At 36.3% G+C, this 14,553-nt stretch overlaps 1 protein-coding gene across 2 annotated transcripts in view; it reads left to right on the top strand.

Annotated features, from left to right (window-relative positions):
- Positions 1-14,553, top strand: part of RDX (radixin) — a 100,983-nt gene that overhangs the window by 57,523 nt on the left and 28,907 nt on the right. For both annotated transcript variants that reach the window (XM_035264475.3, XM_035264473.3), the window contains exons 11-14: positions 2,760-2,920; positions 4,222-4,314; positions 7,291-7,533; positions 8,737-8,897. In XM_035264475.3, coding sequence (XP_035120366.1) covers positions 2,760-2,920; positions 4,222-4,314; positions 7,291-7,533; positions 8,737-8,897 — 658 coding nt within the window. The remainder of the gene's footprint in view (positions 1-2,759; positions 2,921-4,221; positions 4,315-7,290; positions 7,534-8,736; positions 8,898-14,553) is intronic.

Here is a 14,553-nt window from a genome sequence, read left to right as displayed (position 1 = left end):
TGGCCATTTGTATGTCTTTTGAGAAAGGTCAGTTCAGATGTTTTGCCCGCTTGTAAACCAGATTATTTGGTCTTCTGCTATTGAGTTTGAGCTCTTTATATATTCTTGTTCTTAGTCCTTTTTCAGATAGACAATTTGCAGATACTTTTTCCTATTCTTCAGTTTATCTCTTTACTTTGTTGGTTGTTTCCTTTGCTATACAGAACTTTTTAGCTTGATATAATAATACCCGTTATCTTTCTTTGCCTCTCTGCCTTTGAGGTCTTACACAAAAAAAGCTTTGCCAAACTAACATCCTTCTTTCATTTCTTTGGTTAGGTTGATTCCTAGATGTTTTATATATTTTTTTTAGCTATTGTAAATGGAATTGCTTTCTTGGTTTCTTTTTCACATTGTTTACTGTTGGTGTATGTAATGGCTACTGATTTTTTTAATTAATTAATTAATTCATTCATTTTTAAAGAGACCTTCAAAGCTACTGCAAATCAAGGCTACTGATTATTTTTAATTAATTTTATTTTTTAAGAACAGATGGGATCTTACTCTATTGACCAGGCTGGTCTCAAACTCCTGGCCTCAAACAGTCTTCCCAACTCGAACTTCAAAAGTGCTGGGATTACAGGCATGAGCTACTATGCCCAGCTCTGATTTTTTTTTTTTTTTTTTGAGATGGAGTTTCGCTCTTGTTACCCAGGCTGGAGTGCAATGGCGCAATCTCGGCTCACCACAACCTCCGCCCCCTGGGTTCAGGCAATTCTCCTGCCTCAACCTCCTGAGTAGCTGGGATTACAGCACCATGCCCAGCTAATTTTTTGTATTTTTGGTAGAGACGGGGTTTCACCATGTTGACCAGGATGGTCTTGATCTCCTGACCTTGTGATCCACCCACCTCGGCCTCCCAAAGTGCTGGGATTACAGGCTTGAGCCACTGCGCCCGGCCAGCTCTTGTTTAATGCTGATTTTGTCTCCTGCACCTTTACCGAATTCATTTATCAGTTATAGCAGGTTTTTTTTTTGGTGGAGTCTTCAGGTTTTTCTGGGTATAAGATCATGTAGTTGGCAAATAAGGCTAATTTGACTTCTTCGCTCCCACTTTGGATACCCTTTATTTCTTCTTCTTCCTTCCCCCTGCCACCAATTGCTGTGGCCTTTGTATTATTTTATTAAGAATTTAAAACCTAACCAAAGAGTCTTTTTTTTCTTCTCCAACCCTCTCAAAACCTTCCAAATCTTTTTTTTTTTTTTTTTTCTCCAAAGTGTAACTTTGTCACCCAGCCTGGAGTGCAGTGGTGCAATCTCAGCTCACTGCAGCCTCCGCCTCCTGGTTCAAGCAATTCTCCTGCCTCACAGCCTCCCTGAATGGCTGGGGTTACAGGCCCCCACCACCATGCCTGGCTACTTTTTGTATTTTTAGTAGAGATGGGGTTTCACCAGGTTGGCCAGGCTGGTCTCAAACTGACCTCAAGTGATCCGTCCACCTTGGTCTCCCAAAGTGCTGGTATTACAGGCATGAGCCACCACGCCCTGCCTAAAATCTTCCAAGTCTTCACTGCAGTTACTTAACTAGTTTGGATCAAGACCAACAAAATTAAGAACAGTAAGTAAAAGCTTATAAATTACAGTTAGCTTTCAAACCTCATGACCTACAGATTTTCTTCGTATACAGTAAGGGAGAACATTTTGTAGGACATTGTACTGTCTCAGTAGGTGGCATTCTGTTGTTCTGTTGTCTTCTGTCAGAGAACTTAAAGAATTGTCAAAATAATATTTAAAGTTAGTACTTTTATACTCAAAAATGTATTTTTCTTTCTTGTTCCACTCATTGGAATAAGAAAAGGGAGATAATTTAGTGATGTGTATACTTAAGGATTAAAATGCATGTCATTCATCTCCAGATATTCATGCTATTGGGAATAGATATATACCAGTAACTCACATTTTTCAATAATTCATGTAATTCACATCAAAATTTCTATTTTGGGTCACTAAGTATTGTTTTCAATCTTGATTTCTTTTCTTTTCTTTTTTTTTTTTTTTGAGACAGTCTTGTTTTGTTGCCAGGCGCCAGGCTAGAGTGCAGTGGCATGATCTTGGCTCACTGCAACCTCTGCCTCCTGGGATCAAGCAGTTCTCCTGCCTCAGCCTACTGGTGCGCACCACCATGCCCAGCTAATTTTTGTATTTTAGTAGAGATGGTGTTTCACCATGTTGGCCAGGATGGTCTCTATCTGTTGACCTCATTATCCACCCACCTTGGCCTCCAGAAGTGCTGGAATTATAGGAGTGAGCCACCATGCCTGGCGAATTTCTTAGATTTACTTATTAGTTTAGGTAAGTAAAAACTTAATGGAAGTTTCAAAATGTATTATGGACTTCTGGAACATGGCAATTTATTTACTGAGGTAAAAACTTGAGATGGAGAGATTATTTTTTAAAATTTTCATTTTTTTAAAAAAAATTATTAGGCTTTTGACAAGTATAGCACCTGTAGTCCTAGCTACTTGGGAGGCTGAGGCAGGAGGATTGCTTGAGCCCACAAGTTCAAGGCTGCAGTGAGCTATGATCGTGCCACTGCACTCCTACCTGGGCAACAGAGCAAGATCCTGTCTCAAGAAAACAAAGAGGTATATATGTATTTACATGTGTGCTAATTTGTAGAAACTGAACAGATTTGATTTCTTGCTACTATTTTAGCTTCTTTTAATAATGAGAATGATTGGAATTAATCAATTTTTGGGGGGAATACACATATTTTACAGAACTAGAAGAACAGACTCGAAAAGCTCTAGAACTGGATCAAGAACGAAAACGAGCAAAAGAAGAAGCAGAGCGGCTTGAAAAGGAACGTCGAGCTGCTGAAGAGGCAAAATCTGCCATAGCAAAACAAGCTGCTGATCAGATGAAGAATCAGGAGCAGCTAGTAAGGAACTGTCTTAGGTCGATCTTAGAGAAGAAAGTTAAATAATAAAGCATGAATGGAGTGAACCCTCTAAAAAGGAAAAACGAAAAGCAACCATTTTGTACTTTCCGGAAAGCAAGCCAAAGATAACATGTAACTTAATAACAAAATGTGGACAGAAACCTAAACATTTTATTTCTTCCGAAACAAAACCTAAAAATGCAAAAGAATAAGATACTTTTCTATAGATTATTATTATTATTATTTTTTTTCTATAGATTATTTGTAAATGGAGTCTTCTGTCAGCAAAAGATTCTAATTAACTTTGACTTTGGATAGGTTCTGCAGTAAGTCCGTTGCTTTAGATAAATTAATATATGTTATAGTTCCTATGAGATAGCTATAGGCCATAATTGGTTGGGTTTTTTTGTTTATTTAGTGCACTTGCTAATAATTAGGTGTATGCATGTCATTTAAAATATCCTGGATTTAAATATTAGTTTACACATGTACTTGCTATGTATGTATTTTTGGGTCTTTTTGAGCCTCGGTACCCTCCCTTTGAAAAGAGGAATGATGGCTGATTGCAGTGGCTCTCACCTATAATCCCAGCACTTTGGGAGGCTGAGGCTGGCCGATCACCTGAGGTCAGGAGTTCAAAACCAGCCTGACCAATGTGGTGAAAACCCATTTCTACTAAAAATACAAAAATTAGCTGGGCACAGTGGTGTGCACCTATAATTCTAGCTACTTGGCAGGCTGAGCAGGAAAATCACTTGAACCCAGGAGGCAGAGGTTGTGGTGAGCCAAGATCGTGCCACTGTGTTCCAGCCTGGGGGACAGAGACTATGTCTCAAAAAAAAAAAAAAAAAAAAAGAGGAATGATGCTAACTGTTATTGATACTACCTGTTTGGATTATTGTGGAATTAAATGACATGATTTGATGAAGTGCCATTTAAAATACATAGCATTATATAAATGTTTTTTCTCTTGTAGACTTCAGCAAATAGTTTGTTGATGAAAGTTTTTTTTAAAAAGCTCCTAAGTTACACATTTTAAGTTCCTGCTACTGAAAGCAGGATTAACTACTTGTCTGTGGAGTAATAATAATCATTTAATTTTGTCTCCTCCTTAGCTCACTACCTCAAGGACTTTCTGTAATAATAAGCTATTTAAGATCTTGATAAATGCTGTATTTTTTTTAAAATGGAAGGCTAAGAAAAACAAACAGCCTAAGCATGTGCATTAAAGCTTTGTTGACTTAACATATCACAAGATTATTCAAAAGATGTTATTTTAATCTTGGAATTGTTTATTTTAGGCAGCAGAACTTGCTGAATTCACTGCCAAGATCGCACTTCTAGAAGAAGCCAAGAAGAAGAAGGAAGAAGAAGCTACTGAGTGGCAGCACAAAGTGATCATTTGTTCATTTACTAGCTTTTATCGAATAGCTTTTGTTCCTGGGATTATGCTGACTTTATAGAAATAAATATAAGATACTGTCGTAGTTTAGAGTGGGAAAGATACTTGTGTGTGTGTATTGTAAATATTTACTGATATAAACCAAGTATTTTGGGAACACAGAAGAGGTGATTAATTTCTGTGAGTTGTCGGGACACCCATATACATTTAAGCTGGGTCTTGAATAATGAATGAATTAGGTTTTGGGGGTGTGAGAGATTGGGAATATAGACTGAAGAGGTAGTCATTTCAGACAGGGGGAACCGAATGAGTATAGGAAGTATGAGTGTACATAATAGATTTGAGTATAACCAATAAGCAGCTGAGGCTTCGCGTTGTTCAGAAATGTTGGGAGATGTGGCCCTCAAATTAGATAACGGAATGTAAAAGGCTTTAAATAGATGCTGTGCTGCAGCAAGGCAGTGGAGTCGATTGACATGGGGCTTAGAAGTTTTTAAAACAGGATTATAACATGATCAGATGCGATTTTATAAAAACCACGTAGTAATCAGTGTGAAGAAAGGATTGGGATAGTGGATACTTAAGAGGTAAAGAGCCAAACTGAGGATGTGGAAATGAGAATAAAGAGGAAGTGGGAAGACTTTTTGTAGTAGATGCAAAAGGGCATGGCAGCCAGTGATTGGATATGAAGTTTAATTATTTTAAATTTTTTTAGAGACATGGTCTTACTCTGTGTCCCAGGCTGGAGTGCAGTGGCACGATCTTAGTTCATTGCGGTGTCGAACTCCTGGGCTCAAGGGATCCTCCCACTTTGTCCTCTGCAGTAGCTGAGACATCAGGCATGCACCATCATTTTTATTTTTGTTGAGACGGAGGTCTTGCTAAGTTGCCCAAGTTGGTCTCGAACTGCTGGCCTCAAGCAGCCCTCCCATCTCAGCCTCCCAAAGTGCTGGGATTATAGGTGTAAGCCACTGTGTGCAGCTGATACTGAGATTTCTAATATGAGTCCTAAGTAGATGAAACCACGATTGTCTAAAGTAGCACACAACTGTAAAATCAGGCTTTGGTTGGAGTGATGGGGGAATATAAGATGAGAGTCAATTCAAATGACATTAACTCTTAAATGAAAATATAAATTTTTACACCCAAAGGTGATACATAGTTTTAGAAGACGATGTTTCTACAATAAAATGTACCTATACAGGAAACAGTTTTCTTTCACTTTTTTTTTCTAGACGGAGTCTTGCTCTGTGTACCAGGCTGGAATGCAGTGGCGTGATCTCGTCTCACGGCTGCCTCTGCCTCCCAGGCCAGGCAATTCTCCTGCCTTAGCCTGTCAAGTGGCTGGGATTACAGGTGCCCGCCACCACGCCCAGCTAATTTTTGTATTTTTGGTAGAGATGGTTTCACCATCTTGGCCAGGCTGGTCTTGAACTGCTGACCTTGTGATCCACCTGCCTTGGCATCTCACGTGCTGGGATTACAGGCATGAGCCACCGCGCCCAACCTTCTTTCACTCTTAAGTAAATCTTTGTAGCAGTTTAAATTTCACTGGGAAGTTTTAGATGTATTGAAAATATGTTTACATGAATACAACTGAAGGAATGCCACTGTTAATTTCCCACCCTACTTTGCTATTAGAATGTTTTAGATCCCTTTTAGGGATGGTTTGTGAAATTTAGAGACATGTAAACTTTAAAAAGCATATTACAGATGTCAAGTCGGTGAATTATGGAAAAATAGAAAATGTGCACAAATGACAATTACATTCCCATAAACTAGGATTGGAACCTTAGTATATATCCTACCACAATACTTCATGTTTATATATTCAACATGAAATCTTTTTTTTTTTTAAACATGGGGTTTCACCATGTTGGCCAGGCTGGTCTCGAACTCCTGATCTCAGGTGATCCACCCACCTCGGCCTCCCAAAGTGCTAGGATTACAGGCGTGAGCCACCGCGCCCTGCCAACATGAAATCTTATTGTACATACTATTTCATTTTAGTGAATTTTCATCTCATATAATGTTAGATTCTATTCAAAATTTCCCAAAAAAGCTCATAGCTAATTTGCCAGACAAGTGTTCAGAGGATTTTGCATTGTCTCTATTTGCAGACTTTTTAATGAAGGGCAGTTCTCTTTTTATTATTTTGACTTAGAATGTCCCACCTCCTATATTTGTTTAGGTTACTTCATTGTGCCATTCAGCTTGTCCTTTTAACTCCAATGTTTCTCGTGAACCAGAAGTTAGATCTAGAACCTGGAGGAATTTAAATTAAATGTTTTTGAGTGCAGTGCATTAGAGTTCAGACATCCATGTAATTTCACATCTAAACTGGAGCACTTTTGAGAAAAAGGGAGTATTGTTCATAATTACACCAGGACAACAGTGTAACAGGGCTTTTCCAGGTAAACCAAGGTAATATGATCACCCAAACAATTGGTGATGTTAGATGTTTCAGGTTGTATTATATCAGAATACACTTAATATCTACTTAACTCACCATTAATTATTTTTTAGTGATGATTGGATTTGAGTAATGACAGTCTTATTCTTCTATTATCTGATTATGTTTTCCCCTTGTGGCTCACATAAAATCTACTGGGTGTGGCATTCTTAGGCATTATACGAATATTCATTTCTCATCAACCATTTGTACAACAATTTTAGCAAACGACAGTCCTTGCCAGAATTAATAATTCTTTTTTTGCATGTACGCTTGTTTTTCTTTTAACCTGTCACTGACTTGAAGCTCACAGAGTTAGTAATTCTTTTGTGCAATAATGTTTTCAATTTTCTCTTTTACCTGTAGGTATTCTTTTATGAAAATAGAGGTTTCATAAATAGAGCTTATTTTAATTACTTTGAAATATATTTACTATTAAAAAGGCAGTATAACTTGATTTTTTTTATTTATTAATTTTTAAACTAATTCGCTCATAAAAGTATTTTTAATATTTAGGCTTTTGCAGCCCAGGAGGACTTGGAAAAGACCAAAGAGGAGTTAAAAACTGTGATGTCTGCGCCCCCTCCACCTCCACCACCACCAGTCGTTCCTCCGACAGAAAATGAACATGATGAACATGATGAGAATAATGCTGAGGCTAGTGCTGAATTATCAAATGAAGGGGTAATGAACCACAGAAGCGAGGAAGAACGTGTAACAGAAACACAGAAAAATGAGCGTGTTAAGAAGCAACTTCAGGTATTTAAAATTTGCTTGTGTGCACGTTTGAAATATAGGTTGCACTTTCACCATCTTAGACAAACTTAGTTAAAAAGAACGTAGGAGTTTTAATAGTGACTGACCTTGTGATTGGTTTGTGGGTGTCTGGCCTATAGTCATGTTATTTCATTTCTTCCATTGTTGAAGCCATTAGCAAATACCTGTTAGCTTTGTATAATCAGACATTAATTAGTGAGTTAATTACAGCTTGACCCATTTTAAAAGGTAGAAAATATTCTAATGCTTTGTAGAAAAACAAATGAATTTTGTTTTTAATCAGTAAAATGTACATTGTGGGCTGGGCCTAGTGGCTCATACCTGTAATCCCAGCACTTTGGGAGGCTGAGGCAGATGGAGTTGAGAAGCTGGGAGTTTGAGACCAGCCTGGCCAACATGGTGAAACTCCGCCTCTACCAAAAATACAAAAATTAGCTGGGTGTGGTGGGATGATCCTATAATCCCAGCTACTTGGGAGGCTGAGGCATGAGAATTGCTTGAACCTGGGAGGTGGAGGCTGCAGTGAGCCGAGATCATGCCACTGCACTCCAGTCTGGGCAATAGAATGTGACTGTGTCTCAAAAAAAAAAATAAAATGTACATTGAAAAGAATGATAGTTAATATACTACATTTAAGACATTGTATAATCTTAATTATTTGTTCAGATTTTATATAGGCAAAAGGTCAGTATATTACATGGACATAATTAGGTCAAAGTAGAGAATTTTAATATTATGAGAGCTTTTTTCCTAGTAAGTTACCTCATATTTTAATTGTTGAAATCTTTAAATATTAATAAAATAAAATGAGGTGATAGTTACACTAAATATATTAAGTCTTTTGGAGAAAGCTTCCCTTGAGGTATAGATTTCAAATCTCATAGTATATTAATCTATAATGGCTACATTGAACTTTTAGCCATTTCAAGTATTAGATGAGATCGTTAAGGAAATTTAGAATAATGTAGAAAATATTATGGTTGATAAATGTGTAAATGAAAGGCCATGAGTATTCCTTCCTTACCACTGCCACTACCATTACTGAAGCAAACTTACACACTAAAGAAAAAGGTTTCATAGTGGCAATGATTTGATATATGTATTTTTGCATCTCGAAGCCATTTTCATAAATTTTTTAAATATAAGAAAAAAATAATAGTCTTGCTTTTTATTTTTTAAATACAGGCATTAAGTTCAGAATTAGCCCAAGCCAGAGATGAAACCAAGAAAACACAAAATGATGTTCTTCACGCTGAGAATGTTAAAGCAGGCCGTGATAAGTACAAAACTCTGCGGCAGATTCGGCAAGGCAACACAAAGCAGCGTATCGATGAGTTTGAAGCAATGTGAGAGCTGTTATTTTGCATATATGTTCTTCATAAGCTGAACCACCAACAGAGAAAAGCAGGCCTTTGCAGATGTGATGGAATGCATCCCACCTTGCCAAAGCATTTATACCAGTTTGACTGTGGTAACTAAAAGATAAATTGAAGGGGAGCTCTTCAACATTAAGGCAGTATGATACCATGCTTGGTTTTCCTTTTCTTTTGGTCCGGGGAATGGAGAATTGTGTTCCATTGCCTCTTTTCACATTTTTCTTTTTCTTTCTTTTTCTGTTGAAGACCAACCCTAATTATCATGTCTGACAATTGTGTATGTGTGATTTCAGTTCTATGTACATTTTAAAGGATAATGGTGAACACTTTAATGGGTTTTCCTTGCCCCTTCCATATTTAACCTATATATATTTCCATATTCTCTCTCAGTCACATTTTCTCAGTGTGCCCTTCTCTTATCTGCCATGCCCATTGTCATGATTCTACCATCATACAGATCCATACCTAAGACGATGGTAGGTAGCACAGTGGACAGTCTTTGATCGTTATGCAGAATATGGCTATGAATCATGAAAGAGATTAGAACATTTGATAATGTGTGTACAGCTGATGGATAGTTTTTTAATCCAAATTTAATGACCTTATTGGATATTTGATATTTGGTTATTTAATCACAGTCATCTTTAACAGCTACATTGAGTGGTGTTTATCTCCTATAATCCTTTGAGGGCTCTTTTGCCCACCATTTCATGGAGGTTTAGACAGCAGTAGTAGTTCCCTAGGAGAGTTTATTGATGAAACAGCCTCTGCAAGATTTTAAAAGTTTTATTCTTTTATAGACTGATTCAGAAAAACAGATGATTAATAAAAGAAAATATACATTTGTTGGTAACTGGTTTTAATTATTTTTTTATAACCTGGGCCTTTCTGGAAGGGCAGCATATAAAAACATCAGTCCCGAGGAGGGGACAACAATACTACCTCACTACTACACCTGCGATGACTGGTTGTTCAAACACAACGGAGTGTGTAAGCTACATGTTTTATAATTCATAATGCTAGCCTCAGTCAGCAAGAAGTACTTTTGAAATTTCATTTTCCCTCAATATCTTAAAGTGCTAAATTTTTAACTGCCTTTTTGTTAAGTCAAACGGTGGGATTCTGATTTGTATTAAAACCGTAAGCTCCTCACTGGTATACTATTATCCTGGAGGGGTGTTGTATGGCTGAGGAAGAGAGAGAGAGAGAGAGAGAGACTGTGTGTGTGTGTGTGTGTGTGTGTGTTGCTAACCTTGTAGCATATGAAGAATGTTTGCACCTTCATACGATAGTTGCATAATCAGTGTATTTGGTTTCTAGATCACTGTGCTTATTTTTTTCCAGTCTTTAAAAAATACTTAAATTTGGTTTGTTAATTTTATTTTAAAATTAAAAGGTTGAAATTATAATTTTAGTTTATATTAATTTTAATTATATCTTATTGAAATCTTTCCAGTTAGAAGGAGGTTCTAATATTCACATGTTCTAATACTTTGTTTATTTTAAAACAGCTAAATTTGGAGATATGTAAAGACTTGTTTTCTCTGTGTGGTTCAGCTACTTTCCATTTGGTATTACATACTCAAATTTACATTTATCTATTAAAATTGCCATTTTATTAAACATTTTCATGCACAGTAGATTCAGGTTGTGTCTGAAAATATCTCTTGTGCTTTTTTGATTTTGCTGACTTTAAAAGGATTAATCTGGGCAGACATTATGAAAAAGAAAGGTTGCATTTAATATATTTTTTGAACTTTGAAGGACAAAACATAGCTGGTTAACCTTGAAATGACTGTTGTACCATGGTTGTGCACATGCTTCAGAATCGTATGGAAGAGAGTGTTCCTACCTGCAGTACATCAAAGGAATGGATGGTGGACTCTACTACTCATATTTCGAGACATAAATGTTCACTTTAAAGCAATTGCCATAGTAGATAAAAACCTGAACTTTCATTGTATTTTTGTTAATTTTCCTAATTTTGGATTATGTGCACTACCATAGCTACATCAGTTTGATGCAGTATTGAAAAATTATCAGTTATATTATGCTGTTTATGATCTATTTTTAGATTAGGATTAAAATGGATTTAATCCATTTTTAAGGCTTTGTGAATTTTTTTAAACTTTGCAAGATGGATTTTCATAGAGATTAAACCAATTAAACTTATCATTAGCAGTCTTGAGCACACGTTCATATAAGTCGATGTTAAAATACACTAATGAGTATTTGGTAAATCTCAGTAGGCTTTTACCATTAGCATAATTTTGTGTTGTACAATTAAGTTACAATTACATCTCTAATTTTGGATAATATTCTTTGGTTAACAATAAAGTGACAAAAGCTCATGCCTTCAAGGTCCACTGTTGTTATTTTAACATGGATTTCTTTTATATTTCTTGAAAATTACAATCTCTATCGAAGCCACGAATCACCACATCTTAAAAGTAAGAAATAGGAAATAATTTTAAATACTCATGTATCTACTCTTTCCCCCAGATAATACCTCTTTGGTATAGAAGTAATAGTGATTAATTCTGTGGAAAAGCTAAATTATTAAATTAAATTGACTTTCTTGACAAGAAAACGTAATTTCAGGTTTCCAATCATTGCCTTTATTGTATAGTGGTTACTTTCTGTTTCCTGAGAAAGATACACTTCTTGTCATTGATTGATCTCACTATTAAAATTCCAACATTCTTTAAAGAACCGTATGCTAATAAGTACACTGATTTAAGTACATGTTCTTATTTTAAAGCTCTATTACAGAGCAGTTACTCATATCTACAAATTGATCACCTTTTTAAAGTCTTAATAATTTTTAACTTATTCTTAAGTGATAAATCTATAAAAATAGTAAAAGCTAGATTTTTTAAATAGTAATATTAACTGTCACTGTATTTTTTTCTTTTCTCAAGGACACATAGTGATTACTCTGATCCTATCAGAAAATGGAATTTTAAATAGTACTTTGCTTTATATCTAAATGGTGTTTTTAAGAACTGGAATGACCAGGCCAGGCACGGTGGCTCACGCCTGTAATCCCAGCACTTTGGGAGGCCGAGGCTAGTGGATCACGAGGTCAAGAGATCGAGACCATCCTGGTCAACATGGTGAAACCCCATCTCTACTAAAAATACAAAAAATTAGCTGGTCACAGTGGTGTGTGCCTGTAATCCCAGCTACTCAGGAGGCTGAGGTAGGAGAATTGCCTGAACCCAGGAGGCGGAGGTTGCGGTGAGCCGAGATGGCGCCATTGCACTCCAGCCTGGGTAACGAGCAAAATTCCATCTCAAAAAAAAAAAAAGAACTGGAATGACCACTTATAAAGTTATGTTAGATTTTATTGGAAGTCACTCATCATTAGAAAAGTGTTTCAATATTAGTGTTGTGGTTTTTAAAAAATTCCCACTGTATGGGTTAATGTTTTTAGAAATGAATTTTTTTTTTAAATTCACAAGCATCCCACTTTACATATGCACAATAAAAACAACTAGTCTTAAAAAGTTAAGGGCCGGGCGTGGTGGCTCACACCTGTAATCCCAGCACTTTGGGAGGCCGAGGAGGGTGGATCACTGGAGGTTGGCAGTTCAAGACCAGCCTGACCAATGTGGAGAAACCCTGTCTCTACTAAAAACAAAATGTGGCAGGCATTGTGATGCATGCCTGTAATCCCAGCCACTTGGGTGGTTGAGGCAGGAGAATTGCTTGAACGCGGGAGGTGGAGGTTGCAGTGAGCTGAGATCATGTCATTGCACTCCAGCCTGGGCAACAAGAGTGAGACTGTATCACACACACACACACACACACACACGCAGTTAAAGCTTGAAACTAAAGTCTAAGGGAGTATTAACTTTAATTTACTGAACTGATGAGTAAAGCAAAGCTTAGATACCATTACTAAGAGTAAGGGTAACAGTTCAGTTTGGATCTACACTATTAGCTTCCTCTGTCAAGTCTGTTCTAAATGAACAGAATTTTAACATTTACTTATTTTGTAATTGCTAAAGTTGCATTTACACCTGCATTTTTTAACATATAAAATATTCTAATGTGGTCTGTCACATGGAATGACAGTATTCTAGCTCATAAAAAAGCTCTTTGGATTCTGCAAATGTTTTTGATAACTTTATGAAATGTACAGGCAGTCGTCTGACTTCCCCACAGTCTACACTGCTAAGTAGGAAAAACTGGCTCACAGTCATCTTCCATATGTTAGCGCTTACCACATTCTTTGTATTTTTTTAAAGAGACGAGGTTTTTCCATGTTGGTCGGGCTGGTCTCAAACTCCTGACCTCCGGTGATCCACCTGCCTCAGCTTCCCAAAGTGCTGGGATTACAGGCATGAGCCACCTCGCCCAGCTGCTTACCACATACTTACCCTTAGCTTTTCCAATTAAATACTTTTTACTTCCAAATTTTCCTTAGTAGACCTACCTCTTACTATGTCCATCTATCAAGATGTAAGAACTACCATTTTCCCTGTGGAAAAATAATGACTGTGTGGTTCAGCTACTTTCCATTTGGGTAATAGACACTCAAATTTACATTTTCTGTTAAAGTTGCTACTTATCTCAATAGTCTGACTTCCCTTAACCTCTGTGGTACGAGTTCTCTGATTTGGCTTATATATACTAATTTAGGAGTCGAAGTATTTCCTACACAATTTTTACATTAAAGATCTTGACTAAGGTGATTACGCCATGACACATCCTTTGCATTCAGGTTTATGTTTTGGCTCTGGAGAGCCCTAGCTACTTAATGGTTCCAGGTTCTTATTTAATGGTCTTCATTTAGCCAATACATTTTTATTAAGTGCTAGCTATATTCAAGGACTTAGAAGCAAGGTTAGGATGATTGTGACCCTTTTTTGGCCTATATTGAACTTCAAATATTAATTTATGTTAGCTCTTAGATCATTTGCATTTACCTATTACAATATCATTTAAATGGCAATGCTGTGTTGTCGATTCATGTTATTTGTATGCCCAGATTCCTCCATGTTTATAGCTAGCTAGTTGCTTCTGTCAATGCGACTTATTATTTTGACCACCCTATTCTAATTGTTCTTCACTTTTCTTTAATCATTTTAAATACTTGGATTCATTTTTATATTTATGCATGCCATTTAGTTTGCTCCTAAAAATAGTGATACTGGTTTTAGTTTTTACTTACTAAATCAGTATAGCCAAATGTCCATCTTCCTAGTGGTAATATGTGATCAGAATTTCTGAGACTATTTATATGACTATTTTTGGAAAAGTTTCTTTTTATAAAACGTGGATTTATTATATGAAATTCTTCTTGCACTGTGTTACAATGTATGCTGTGATATCCCTTTTATTTTTATTTTTCTCAACTTAAATGTGATGTTTTATATTGTTTTAGACCTAGGTATCATGTGTTTTTTAGAATCATAAGGCAATATCTCCTTCCTCCCTTTCCTTTATATATATTGAAAAGTCTATGAAATTCAAGTCTAGCGTTTGAATTCTATATGCTGTCATTCCATTTATGTAATTATTCTAAATTTTAGCTGTTTTCATAAAAACAGTTTTGAGATAAAGGAAACTTATACAATAAAAGGAAGATCAATCAGCAGGAAAATTAGTAACTGACAGG

The sequence above is a fragment of the Callithrix jacchus genome, chromosome 10 (genome assembly GCF_049354715.1).
Source record: "Callithrix jacchus isolate 240 chromosome 10, calJac240_pri, whole genome shotgun sequence".
Lineage (NCBI taxonomy): Eukaryota > Metazoa > Chordata > Mammalia > Primates > Cebidae > Callithrix > Callithrix jacchus.
The sequence above is the reverse complement of the archived record's forward strand: the minus strand, read 5'-3'. Positions and strand labels throughout refer to the sequence as shown.